The sequence below is a fragment of the Benincasa hispida genome, chromosome 1 (assembly GCF_009727055.1).
Source record: "Benincasa hispida cultivar B227 chromosome 1, ASM972705v1, whole genome shotgun sequence".
In the NCBI taxonomy this organism is placed as follows: domain Eukaryota; kingdom Viridiplantae; phylum Streptophyta; class Magnoliopsida; order Cucurbitales; family Cucurbitaceae; genus Benincasa; species Benincasa hispida.
The window spans coordinates 90,576,172-90,589,980 of NC_052349.1; the positions used below are offsets into that span (position 1 = coordinate 90,576,172).

Genomic DNA, 13,809 nt, shown 5'->3' on the forward strand with positions numbered 1-13,809 from the left:
GTTGTGTGACAAGGAATGAAAGGAAGAAACAGGAGGAAGGAATGAGACCAACGTCCAACGACAAGCCATCACACGTGTTTCAGGGTCAAATGAGTAATTTTACGAGTGCCTAGTGTAAAAAGAGTACCAAATTTTATTTCATTTTAAATCTTGAGTCAAATTTCATTTGGGTCTTAGGGATCATCACTCATGTGTACAAAATTTCAAAAATCATATTTTAACTATGGTTAAAATTTTCATTGAAATTTTGATTGAAATTTTGAGATTTTGATGGCCTCGAAATTTTAATTCGGGAAAATTTCGTTTTTCCTCCAATTTCAACAAAATTTCAAGAATATTTTGGTTCCCCCATTTCGATGAAATTTCAAATTTTTGAGAAAATTTCGAGAAATTTCGATATTTTGTAAAAAAAAATCGATTTTTTTCACATGCCGATATCATTCTCAATAAAGGATTTAGCCTTTTATATGTGTTACTTCTTAAATTTCCAATTTTTCTCAATTTTTAGTTTAGAACTTTCCTTTCTAAAGAATTTGAATTTGAAAAAAACCATATATCTATTTTTAACCTCATTCAATCTTTTTCATTATTTTTCATATCATTTCACTTGAAGATTGAATTGATGTAAGTTTTTTTTTCTTCTTTACCATCCAAAACTTTCATAATTTTTACATCATTTCACCTCAAAATATTCCTAAACTCTATATTATTTTGTAATAATTTTTATATATTTTTAAAAATTTCTACTATCGTATCAACATTTATTTCTACTATCGTATCAACATTTACACAGATATTTACAATAGATATCTAAACGTTGTCTTACTTTATAGAAAATGTGACTAAAAATGATCAATTATAGTCTAACTAAATTATCATCAAAATTTTATTAACTAATTATAACAATTTCCATCCATCTTCATATGTATCCATAAATTTTCATAAATTTTTCAAAAATTTCCATGGATACAGATATTTTCATAAAATTGGATCTCCATATTTGCAACAACATTTGTATTTTGAAACTTGATTTTAACCAAAAGAAAAGAAGTGAGAAGCAAGATCTCCGCCTATTTGAGGAGCGCACAAAACTTATGGACCTTCATCTCTACAATCATGAGTTAAAAAATCCATGGCAATTTGCAAAACAAAACCTAAACCCCCGAAAACCCCACCAGAAAACGCAGCCCATAACAAATATCCCACCCTCTCAAATTTTCAGACCTTTCCTCCGCTTGGATCCCTCACCGCAGTCCTTTCATTCTTCATACACCAATCTCGATTCTTTCCACCGCACTTCTTTCTCTGAATCGCCCCCTTTCCTTTTCTTTTTCAACAAATCTTATTGTTTCTAATGGTTTTTGGATTACTACATCACTGTTCTTCACATTCTCGCTGTTTATGCACCGATTAGTGTTCTTCGAGTTTATTTTAATCGGATTTCGTTTCTGGGTGTGTTTCAATTTGTCAAAAATCACTGCTTTTCATTATTGAATTAGCAGCGGCTTCTCGGTTTATCCAGTTTGTAATTGGGGGCACTGGCTATTTTTTTCAAGAACGACTTAGATCTTGATTTTGATGGATGGGTATGTTTCTTCTTCCTGAGGAGACGCCTAGAACATGCTCTCTCTGCGACCCATTCGCAGATTCTGCCATGCTGCTACATCTACAGACACCGCTGCGGCTGTATTGAATCACGTTCAGAACTCGAAGCCTCTCGAGGAACCTGCCCTCGTAAAGCTTAAAGCAGAACGGGACCCAGAAAAGCTGTTCCATCTCTTTAAAGCCAATGCGCACAATCGGCTTGTGATTGAGAATCGATTTGCTTTTGAAGACACTGTGTCTCGACTGGCTGGAGCTCGTCGCTTTGATTACATTGAGCATTTACTTGAGCATCAGAAGACTCTACCACAGGGGCGCCGTGAAGGATTCATTATAAGGATCATAATGCTATATGGTAAGGCTGAGATGATCAAGCATGCCCTTGACACATTTTATGATATGCACTTATATGGCTGCCGTAGGACTGTTAAGTCTTTTAATGCTGTGCTTAAGGTTTTGATGAAGACCCGTGATTTAGGAGCCCTTGAGGCATTTTTAAGTGAAGCTCCAGAAAAATTCAATATTGAGTTGGATATTATTTCTGTTAACATTGTTGTTAAGGCCTTTTGTGATTTGGGTATTTTAAATAGAGCTTATCTTCTCATGGTAGAGATGGAGAAGGTGGGAATAAGACCAGATGTAGTTACCTATACGACGTTAATTTCAGCTTTTTACAAGGATAATCGATGCGAAATTAGTAATGGTCTGTGGAATCTAATGGTTTTGAGGGGTTGTTTCCCCAATGTTGCTTCTTTCAATGTGAGAATTCAATATTTGATTGATAGGAGAAGAGCATGGGATGCTAATAAATTGATGAATGTAATGAGGAACATTGGGATTGTACCGGATGAGGTTACTTACAATCTAGTAATAAAAGGTTTTTGCCAAGCTGGGTTTCTTGATATGGCCAAAAGGGTTTATTCTGCTTTGCATGGGAATGGATATAAACCAAATGTCAAAATTTATCAAACCATGCTTCATTACCTATGCAGAAGTGGGGATTTTAATCTGGCATATACAATGTGCAAAGATACCATGAACAAGAATTGGTTTCCAAACATTGATACAATTCATTCATTACTTAAAGGCCTTAACAAGATGGGGCAGCCTGGTAGGGCTCAATTTATCCTAACATTGGCAAGGAAAAGGGTACCTCCTTTCTCTACAGCTCAGTTGGAAGCTTTGAATACCACACTGGCCAATAGCTGAAAAGAGATTTTGTAGAATGGTGCTTAGATAAAATGTAACAGAAAGCTCAAAAGGAGCTCATATTCTTTCTTTTACTTCCATTTGTAGATTACAAAGCTAATTGGACACTGATTTTTTTATGGGGTTACATCTTCAAAAGGTTTCTCTTTCTCTCAGTAATTTATTCTACCATCTCAACAAAGTTTGTCCCAAGATGAGAGTTCTGAAAGGAATGGCAGACATTTACCATGTTCTCTGTGAGTTATTGTGCAAATCTCTCTGTAGTCTCTATCATATACACACTTACTTAGGCAACACAAATGCATTCCCAAGTTCACACAAAATTCTATCCTCAATTCTATTTGTAATGTTGCCAAATACGTACACATTATTTTACATGTTCTCATTTTCGTTTCAATCTTTGTCTTTTGGAATTTGGTTTGATTTTTAATATTTATTCCAAGAGGCATTTGAAGGGCTTCTGTTATGCATGGATTACAGCCAAAAAATCTCATACAAGGGACATCTGATGTCATAGTTTCGTTGATGAAATGCATATCTTCCCTTGGATTTTATCAATGCTTTTGTTGGGATAACATTCAGCGTGTGTTATTTGTTATAGCTTTGTTCTTTTGTTTGAAGGTGGATTCTTTTTTCTTATCCTGTTTATGATATCACAGAGATGTCGCAACCATGTTATAAATTGTGCATGCATCAATTTTTTTTGTGGTGACTTTCTAAGTTCTAATAATCTTTGGTCATTTCAGCATCTGTGCTCTGGAACGCAATGTGGCAATGGGCATAAGGGCAAAACCTTTCCTGTTGGATATTTTTTAGTGTTGCATAGGTAATTTCAAATTTTGTTCGTCTTCATTTCTGAATATCATTTCCAAGCATTTATAACCACTCCTTTTGTAGAATTAAAACATCAGTCAGAAATCATTACATCATACTTTGTATCGACCTATTCAGATATAGCTGCTGAATTCTTTTAGTACGAACCATTTGTAGTTATCTTCCTCTTACCCTTGCTTGAATTCCTGCACTGTTGGAATAGCAGGGAAACTTGATATTCACACAAGAGTTATATTATGACACTTCTACTTAGTAAATAGACGAGAAACTTAATCTGTAAAATGACAAAGATAAAAGTAGATTGTTAGAGATAATGTGAAACAGTCTCACTGTTTCTCTGCTGTATGTTGATAAATTTGGTGCCCTTTTACTTCTAGAAAGCCAATGCATATTTTTCTAAAACTTCGTCTGTGTCCAAATCTGTCATCTTGGTGTCCGCCGTTCGGATTAGGTGGAGAGAGTAAAATTAACAACTGTGTGATACAACTTACAGATGGTAGCATGTCAGTGCGTTTCTAATGTCTAGGAACAATAGGGAAGGTTCATACTGTCTGCTCTGTTAGTTTGACAAGGTTTCTTAAGGTGAGAGACTGCATTTGAGTCTTCGAACAAGGAACTCAATCCTCCTCTTATTCTTCTCTGATTAAGTTATGTTACTTGCAGCGGTTCATGGGCTGATATTTGATGCAAAACTCAGCTAAAGCTTTTAGTTTGGCGAGCACCTCGTTTAGTCTTTGGTTTATATCTTGTTCTTGAGTCTTGACTATATCTCCAAAGCTAGGCAGGCAGGAAGAAGAGAGAGAGAGACATCATATCAAGTTAAATGGAGATGAAGAACATACAGGAGCAGTGGCCGTCTGTTTTTCACTAGGGATCTTATTGCCTCAGAGGAGAGGATTTTTTTTTTTTTTTGGTACCTGTGTTTCTCTTGCCATGAATTCTGTTCTTGTCTGAGTTTTTTCCTTTGTATTTGAATGTCAGTAGGTGAAAGGGAAATGCTCAAATGCCAGATTACAGCGAGAATCTGCCATCTTTTGGGTACCGTCTCATGTAAATATTTAAGGGGATTTTGATTAAATCTTTCATTACTGTTATTTTTTATAATAATTGATGATAATAGAAATTAGTTAATAAAGACACTGGTAAATACTTCTTTAAAGTTATTGTTCATGTTCATATCTGTTTTTTACTTTTTCTACATTTTATTACCCTTAAATATTCCTAAAAATCCATAAGGGTGGAAAGATTCAAACATTTGATTTTTTTATTAGTCGATAGCATATGCTTCAATTAATTGGGCTATACTTAAGCCGAAAAGACTATATTAATTAGGGAGTGATTTTCTTTGACAATAGAGAACACTAAATCAACACATAATCTTGGTAAGACAAATATATCTTAGTTACACAGTCATTTAAGATGAAACTAAATTCACAGTTTAAATCGATCCAATTGAATCTGTTATTCTTCTTCTCCAACATTAGTATGACCGTCAGCAGTTGTTGCTAAATAATTTTTAATAAAAAATAGGTATCACGTCACATTTTCATTAGTAATTGACGGAAATTATGGTGGATGAATTGAGAATGATATTAAATGAACTCTTGAGTAAAAATTTGTTGTAAGTTTGTCAATGTTGGTAAACTAAAATTCTGATTTTTCTACTTTGTTATCAAAGACTAAATTTGTTATTAAAGAAAAACTATATTATTGTCTTTTCTACATTACAGCCATGAAAATCAATAGAGTAAAGGTAATAAATTAGGGGTATAAAGCATATAGCTAATATAAATTTAATTTAGAAGTGAATAAATTTAATGTTTCATTCAAATCTATTATAAAAATTGATCCACGGCATATTCGACGTTATACAATTCAGAAAACAATTATTAAAATATTGTAATATGCATATATATATTATCCAAACCTAGGCATTTTATCTACCTCCAAACACAAATATCTGCGATTCTCAAGGTTTATAGCTCCCTTGGATAAGTCTCTACACGTTTGACTTTGAATCTATGCATCCAACGATCCCTAAAGTCCCAATATCCAAATATATTCATATAATATAAGGATTAAAGTTATCTAACGATTTAAAATTTAAAATTTAGCCATGGGTTTAAGAACTCTTTGAGTAAAACAATGAGTGGAGTTAACAACTTACTCACCCAACTCCTACTCTTTGGGCCTAAGCCAAACATGCTGTATTAGTTTTGAAAGTTTCTGAATCAAATAGTAAAAAAAAATTTAAAATTTAGATATTAAACTTGTAATTTAACAAAAGGTTAAATTATAGTAAATATCTTTCAACATTTTATTTCTTTTTAAAGATACTCTTGAACTTTTTTCGTTTCAATAATACCATTTGTTACGGGTGAATTTGAACTTGAAAGGCCATGAAAAGACCAGGAAAAATAATTCCAAGATAAAATGGACTTAAGGCAAACAAGTCTATTGTCATTTAATTTAATTTGAACTTAAAAGATTACGAAAAGCTCGTATCTAATCTTGAGAGGATTAAAAATGAAACATAGGTCAATTCTTCTACAAATACAACATTATAATTCCATATGAGGTAACTTGAACTTCTGATTTCTTCGTTTGCTTGTGTTTTCCAATATACCTAATTATTAAATGTATTTTCTTATTTATACTAATTATCATAAGCCATCGTTTTAATCAATGTTAGTATATATAATGTAATTTCAATGTTTTAGTTTTTTAATTCATAATGTGATTCATGTTATTACTTAACTAGAATTTTATTTTTTTAAAATTGAAAACAAGTGTAAAGTTTAGATTTTTTTAGGTAGTTTATACGTTCATCTACCTTGATGCACTCCATTTTTAGATTGAAAGATCATTTAGCCATCCTCGCAAATACTTCAATTTTTTAGATATATATGTTATGAAATTGAGGAGTACAATGGAACATAACGGATATGGAGAAAATATAATATAATAATATATAAATATAATATAATAACTAAAATTATGAAAAAGTAATAATATGAAAACTTAGTGGAAATTTGAAGTGGGTTTCTCACCAATGTGTGTGAACTTAAGATCCACCAAATGTCACTATTTATTAAATAGACAAAGTGGCAAGTAGGATGTGGTCTTACATGGACACCAAGCATGAATACAAGGCACATGGACAACATGAAGATTAACACATGGCTTTTAAGAACACTAAGCAACGGACATCTATTTATTTTTATAATATTTATAATACTCTCCCTTGGATGCCCATATATATATAAAATAAGTTTCGTTAAAACCTTACTAGGAAAAACCCAATGGGAAAAACCCTAGTGAAGGAAAAATAGTACATATTTCATATAATATACACTCCTAAAAGGATATAATATATTTATTCTCCCTCATGAAAACATCAAAGATCTTTGAGTTGCCAGATTCCAATGTTGTGCACCAATTTTTCAAAGGTTGCGGTTGGTAATCCTTTGTAAATAAGTCTGTCAGGTTATCCTTCGAACAAATTTGTTGTATAGTGATGTCGTCATTTTCTTCAAGATCATGAGTGTAGAAAAGCTTTGGTGAAATAGATTTTGTTTTATCTTCTTTAATATATCCTCCATTGATTTGAGTTACGCAAGCTGTGTTGTCTTCGTATAATATTGTTGGAAGATTTTTATTAGAAGACAAGCCACATATTTCACGAATGTGTTGAGTCATTGATCTTAGTTATACACATTCTTTACTAGCCTCGTGAATTGTAAGAACTTTAGCATGACTTGAGGAAATGGCCGTAATGGTCTACCGATCGCCATGATATAGCAGTTCCTCCACATGTGAACAAATAACCTATTTGAGATCTAGCTTTGTGTGGATCAGATAAATATCCAGAATCTACATAACTAACTAGGTCAAAATTTGATTTATTTAAATAAAACAAATCCATATTGATTGTTCCTTGGAGATAACGGATTATATGCTTAATTTCGTTCCAATGTCTTTTTGTAGAAGAATTATATCTAGCTAATAAACTTACTGAAAATGTAATATCTGGTCTTGTATTATTAGCAAGATACATAAGTGCACTAATTGCACTAAGATATGGTACTTCAGGACCAAAAAGTTCTTCATTATCATCTCAAGGTCGAAATATATCTTTCTTTATATATAATGAACGGACTTCTATTGGAATATTTAATGGATGTGCTTTGTCCATATAAAATCTTTTCAAAAATTTTCTTGTATAAGTTAACTGATGAATAAATATTCTATCTACTAAATGCTCAATTTGTAAACCAAAACAAATTTTGTTTTTTCGAGATCCTTCATCTCAAATTCTTCCTTAAGATATTCTATTGCCTTTGAAAGTTCTTCAAGAGTTCCAATTATATTCAAGTTATCAACATATACCGTTATAATAGCAAATTCTTACTGTGATTTCTTTATAAAAACATATGGACATATTGGATTATTTTGATATCCTTCTTTCAATAAATATCCACTCGGACGATTGTACCACATCCATCCTGATTGTTTCAATCTATATAGTGATCTTTGTAACTTTATTGAATACAATTCTCAAGAATTTGATGTACCTTTAAATCCTTATGAGATTCTCATATAAATATCATTATCAAGAGATCTAAAAAATATATTGTGACTACATCCATAAAATGCATATCCAGACTTTTATACACAGTCAAACCAATTAAATCTCTTAGTATAATTGCATCCACAATTGGAGAATATGTCTCCTCATAATTAATACCAGGTCTTTGTGAAAAACCTTGTGCAACTAGTCTTGCTTTGTATCTTATGACCTCATTATTTTCATTTCTTTTTCTCACAAATACTCATTGTATCCAACAGGTTTGACAGGTTTGACACTTTTTGGTGTTCGAACTATTGGTCCAACCTGTCGTTTTGAAAGTGGGTTTAATTCTATCTTGATTGTTTCTTTCTACTAAAGTCAATCTTTTCTATGTCGAAATTCTTCAACAGATTTTGGTTTGGGTGAAGGAACTCTAACAAGGGAGAGAACTTTTGAGCAGAAGTAAGATCATCCCAATTTTAGTTTTTCATTGAATATAAGTTTTACGGTCAAACAAGAACAAAACATGCATTTACATAAATTATAGCATGCAATAGTAAAGGAAAACTAAGAGTTTCAGAAACCCTTATCTTTGAAGAATAAATCCCTCGAACAAATCACAAATGGATCTCCTTCTTTAAAAAGGATACCACCACTTGAGAACCCTCTATATTCTCTTGGGACAAAGGATTCAAGCAAAAATTGTAGGTTTTGCTTGAATCCTTGGAAGAGGGAAGGGAGATAGAGAGGAAGAGAGGGATTGTGAGTTTTTTCCTTTATTTTTTATTTTCTTTCATTTTCCTCTTTTTTTTAATTTTCTTTTCTTTCTTTCGTTTTTGTTTATTCCTTTTTTTTTACTTTTATTTACTTTTCTTTCTCCGATTTTTTCTTCTTCCTTTTTTTTTTCTTTCATTTCTCCGGTTTATATTTCTTTGTTTCTATTGAATTTTCTTTCTTTTCTTCAGTTTTTGTTTCTTCTCTTTCTCTTATTTTTAAAATTTTTTCTTCTTCCTTTTTTTTCACAAGAATTATGAGGTTGAGTTTCGTACCCAAAACTTGAAAGTACCCAATTCATAAGTGACTTAACACCAACAAGCTAATCATTACGTTTGATTATTATAACAAATAATAAATATAAATAGCAAATGAAAGTCTATCAATGATAGCCACTAATATTTTATATCATTGATAGCTTAATCTTTGATTATATTTTCATAGTTAATAACCACTTATAGAAATCTATCATTGATAGCCAACTTAATGAATTTAATTAATAAAGTTGAACCTCGAACTAAATGTAAGTGGAATGCCTAGAAGTTTATCACTAATAACATACTTATCAGTGATAGAAGCTATCATCGAAAAGAAAAGGAACTTATAAATGTTTGGGAAGGACAAGAAAGGGGCAAAAAGGTGTTCTGTGGCTATGATTGATAGAAGCTACTACTTATAGCATGTTACTAGTGATAGAAGCTAATACTAATAGCATGTTATCGATGATAGAAGCTCCTGATTGCACGTTATCAATGATAGAAGCTACCACTGATAGCACGTTATCGGTGATAGAGAACTATCACTGATAGCATGATATCAGTGAGATCATTGATAGCATCTTATCAGTGAAAGAAGCTATCATTGATAACCACAATATGAGTAATGTTAGTGATATCGATGATAGAACTTAGGTGATATCTATATATCGAGTTTCTTTCAAAGGTGATAACTAGTTAGGTTGGTTCTAATTGATGAAAGTCTATCAGTGATAGTGACTGATAGCTGCTATCAGTGATAGCCATGATAAAAGATTATTAGTGATAGCTACTGTGATAATCGAAATGTTGGTCTTCTTTCAATTTATCATTGATAGTCATTGATAGCCTTAAGTATTGATATTTCAAGGTTGATTCCAATTAACAAAAATGAATCAATGATAGCTACTAATAATTGATAGCAAATTAAAAGCTAATATTTCAATATTATATTAATTTTTCTCAAATTGAAAGCTATCGTTGATAGTTATAGCAATTGATAGAAGCTATCCATGATAACAGCTGATAGTAGCTATCAGTGGCTATCACTGATAGCTGCTATCAGTGATAGCTTTTAATTTGAGAAAACTGGAAAGAAGTGAGCAAAATGGTGGCTAGGCATGGGTTTTTTAGTCTTTTACCATTTTTTTTTATCTATATATGCAATTAGTTTATCCTTGTACTACATATTCTATTATTTTGGGCTTGAATTTTATTTATACAACTAGTCCTATATTATAATGTATAAAATACATTATATTAATTATATCTCATATAGAATTAATTTAATTAATTATAATTACCTCAATTAATTTGAACACTTCAAACTAATTCAAAAATAATTCTCAATTAAATTCCTGTTGAGCTACGGATGGGGCCTTATGAACCTGTAGATTGAAGCTCGAACGGTACTCGGATAATTAATTAAACTCTTTAATTAAATTACCCAACATCTGTTAACTGGTGGTCATTCCACTAAAAACTGACAGCTGCACTCTTCACACCACAGATAAATTTATGTGTCCATTGGATATAACCACTCAGCAGTGCGATGACCCTTCACAAATTGCTCGTAAGTACAGTTGAGTCAAAATTATCGATTTGCCCCTATAGTTACATCTAACTCCATAATTACCATTGATCCCTCTAATGAACAATAAGTCATAGTCCAACTATGACCAAGTTCCTCTAGGGACAAGAGAGGGTGTGGCCACTATGTTCAGGCCTCGGAATCAGCCCTTAAGGAAGTAATTTATCTACTTACTCCTGCATTGGGGAAGGAGTGAATTCCGTCGTGTGTACCTGTGTTCCAGCTCCCCAGTCAGACAAATCTCCAAAATGATATGCTTGTTGAGTTGGCAATCTAGCCACTCTCACCCATACAAGTCAAAAGACCGCCTTCATGAGTAGGAGTTCACAACTCACTCAGGATTCAAGTCACGTCACCTATGGTCATCCTAGTGAAGTGTAAGTCTCTATTATTAATGGCGTTATATAAAGAGACTAATCATTTCGTGGTTCAGTCTTATACAAACACTTTGTATAGGATACCCCCACTCACATGTCTCCATATGAATGATCAGATTCAGATCATTTGTAGCATTTTACAACACTTGTAATACCTACAAAGTGGGTTTTATTGTAGTATCACTAGAATAAGGTACCCAGCCTTATCCATCTACTACAAACCGTTTCGATTATTATTTAAACAAGATCCACTTGTATATCTCTACATACTTATTTAAATTACATAAAATAACTTCGAATCTTAGTTTATTGGATTGAGTATATGCTTATAAAATAACACTTATTTTATTAACAACAATATATTTATACAAAGTTTACAAAACTACGAGATTACAAGAGATTTAGGACACCAATCCCAACATCAAGATCCTTATTTTCAGATATAAAGAGCAATATTTACACAAAAATGTTGTCAATAACGACACTAGTTCGATTCCATCTTTTTTCTGTCATAACATAGTTTATTGAAATCTCATTATTATCTTTAGGTATTTCACTTTCCTCACTAGTCATGTCGATGATTTCTTCATGAGTATTTACATCATCAATCAAGTCTTTTTTACTACTAATTTTTTTTTTCATTTTCGAGGATTTTTATCTTTGGAACCCATTGGTCTACCACGCTTCTGGTGTGTTCCAACTCATTAGTGATAACTTGTTGTGTTGGGATATCAAATTTTTATGAAACATTTGCAACTGGTATATGTGACTTAGTTACTTTTTTTTTTTTTTTTTTTTTGCATCTATAAACGCATCTGGTAATTGGTTTGCTATATTTTACAAATGAATTATTTTTAAACTCCAAGTTCACATTGATCTGTATGAGGATCTAAATGAAACAATAATGATGCATTTCATATAATTTCTTTTTTGAATTTCTCAATTCCTCTCCCTAGTGTTAGCAAATCGTGCAGTAAATACACCACCCGTCAGGAATTCAAGATATGTAATAATTGATGGGAAATCATATCCAACATATATTCCTAACCTCCTTTAAGGACCCATCTTAGTGCGTTATAATGAAGCAATTGGAACATATACTACACATCCAAAAATTCTCAAATGGAAAATATTTGGCTCATGACCATAAGCTAATTGTAATGGTGAGTACTTATGATAAGCTACTAGCCTAATGTGTATAAGTGATGTTGCATGCAAAATAGCACATCCCCATACGGATGAAGGAAGCTTAGCTCTCATAAGTAATGATCTTGCAACTAATTGCAAACGTTTTATAAATGATTCTGCTAAACCATTTTGTATATGAATATGAGCTACTGAATGTTCAACACTTATTCCAATTGACATATAATAAATATAAAAAACTTGGGATGTAAATTCATCAACATTATCAAGACAATGATCTTAATTATATAATCAGGAAATTTTACTCTTAACTTAATTATTTGAGCAAGTAATCTTGTAAATGCAAGATTTTGACTTGATAATAAGCACATGTGCGACCATCTACTAGATGCATTTATTAATACCATATCTAAATGGCTCATTTGGTAGGTTAGTAGGTCCACATATATCGCCATAAATTCGTTCTAAAAATGCAGATAATTCAGTTCCCACTTTAGCTTGCGATGGTCTAGTTATTAATTTGCCTTGAGAGCAAGCATCATATGATAATTCATTAGATTGAACAATCTTCTGGCTTTTCAATGGGTGTCCACTTGAATTCTCAATAATTCTTCTCATCATTATAAATCATGGATGACTCAATCTATCATGCCAAATAGTAAATATATCTGGATTCATGAACTTTGGGTTCATTGTTGCATATGTTTCAATTGCTCATATATGAGTATAATACAATCTAGAAGATAAAGCAGACAACTTTTCCAATATACGTTTTTCATTTGAGACAACAGAGATAATATAAAGATATTTCAAATTATTCTTACTATCAGTCTCAATATGATAACCGTTGCAACGTATATCTTTAAAAATTATAAAATTTCTCTTTGATTGACTAGAGAACAATGCATTGTCAATTGTAAATTTTATTCCTCAGGCAAAATAATATTTGCTTTTTCGAAATCTTCGATCAAGTTTGCAGAACCTGATATTTTATTTATTTTTGCTTTCAATATTGTTGATTTGGAAAAATATTTTTATTAGTATGTATTGTGTGTGTAATTGCACTGTCTGATAGACATAGATCTTCTTTGTTCATTTTTTAATCACCCAACATATGAAAATGATCCATGTTTCTTCACTAAAAGAAAATAATTACAACAAGAAAAACAACACTTAAAATATACAAAAGTTACTAAAAAAACATGAAGATAGATAAAAGAAAACAACAACATTAAGTCTAGATATTCTCAAAGTCAAAAGAAGCACTTGAAGTTCTATCAACTGTGCCAATCTTCTCTTTAGGAGATTCAAAGAAGTCGGCCACATCCAAATTTGTCATATGGGATTGGTCAAATATGTTGTTATCCTGGTATGCAAAATTTGCTTCCACATTTTTCTCTTTTTCCTTCAAGGAGGCTTGATAGAGGCCAACTAAGTGTTTTGACGTACGAC

General features: G+C 31.9%; 1 protein-coding gene across 4 annotated transcripts; it reads left to right on the forward strand.

The window, feature by feature from the left end:
• The first annotated feature begins 1,053 nt into the window (after positions 1-1,053).
• Positions 1,054-4,780, forward strand: LOC120088268 (pentatricopeptide repeat-containing protein At1g80150, mitochondrial). 4 transcript variants are annotated; one of them, XM_039045462.1, is made up of 4 exons: positions 1,054-3,047; positions 3,558-3,637; positions 4,139-4,227; positions 4,309-4,780. In XM_039045462.1, the coding sequence occupies exon 1, from the start codon at positions 1,621-1,623 to the stop codon at positions 2,809-2,811; it is 1,191 nt and encodes a 396-aa protein (XP_038901390.1). In that variant the 5' UTR covers positions 1,054-1,620; the 3' UTR covers positions 2,812-3,047; positions 3,558-3,637; positions 4,139-4,227; positions 4,309-4,780. The 4 variants fall into 4 exon arrangements, with proteins under 4 accessions (XP_038901390.1, XP_038901381.1, XP_038901371.1 ...); XM_039045453.1 differs by having other exon boundaries at positions 3,558-4,227; XM_039045443.1 differs by having other exon boundaries at positions 4,139-4,780.
• Positions 4,781-13,809: the final 9,029 nt, after the last annotated feature.

Excerpts from the sequence above, each read along its gene's own strand:
- LOC120088268 (XM_039045453.1), top strand. The coding sequence starts at position 1,621 with ATGCTCTCTCTGCGACCCATTCGCAGATTCTGCCATGCTGCTACATCT.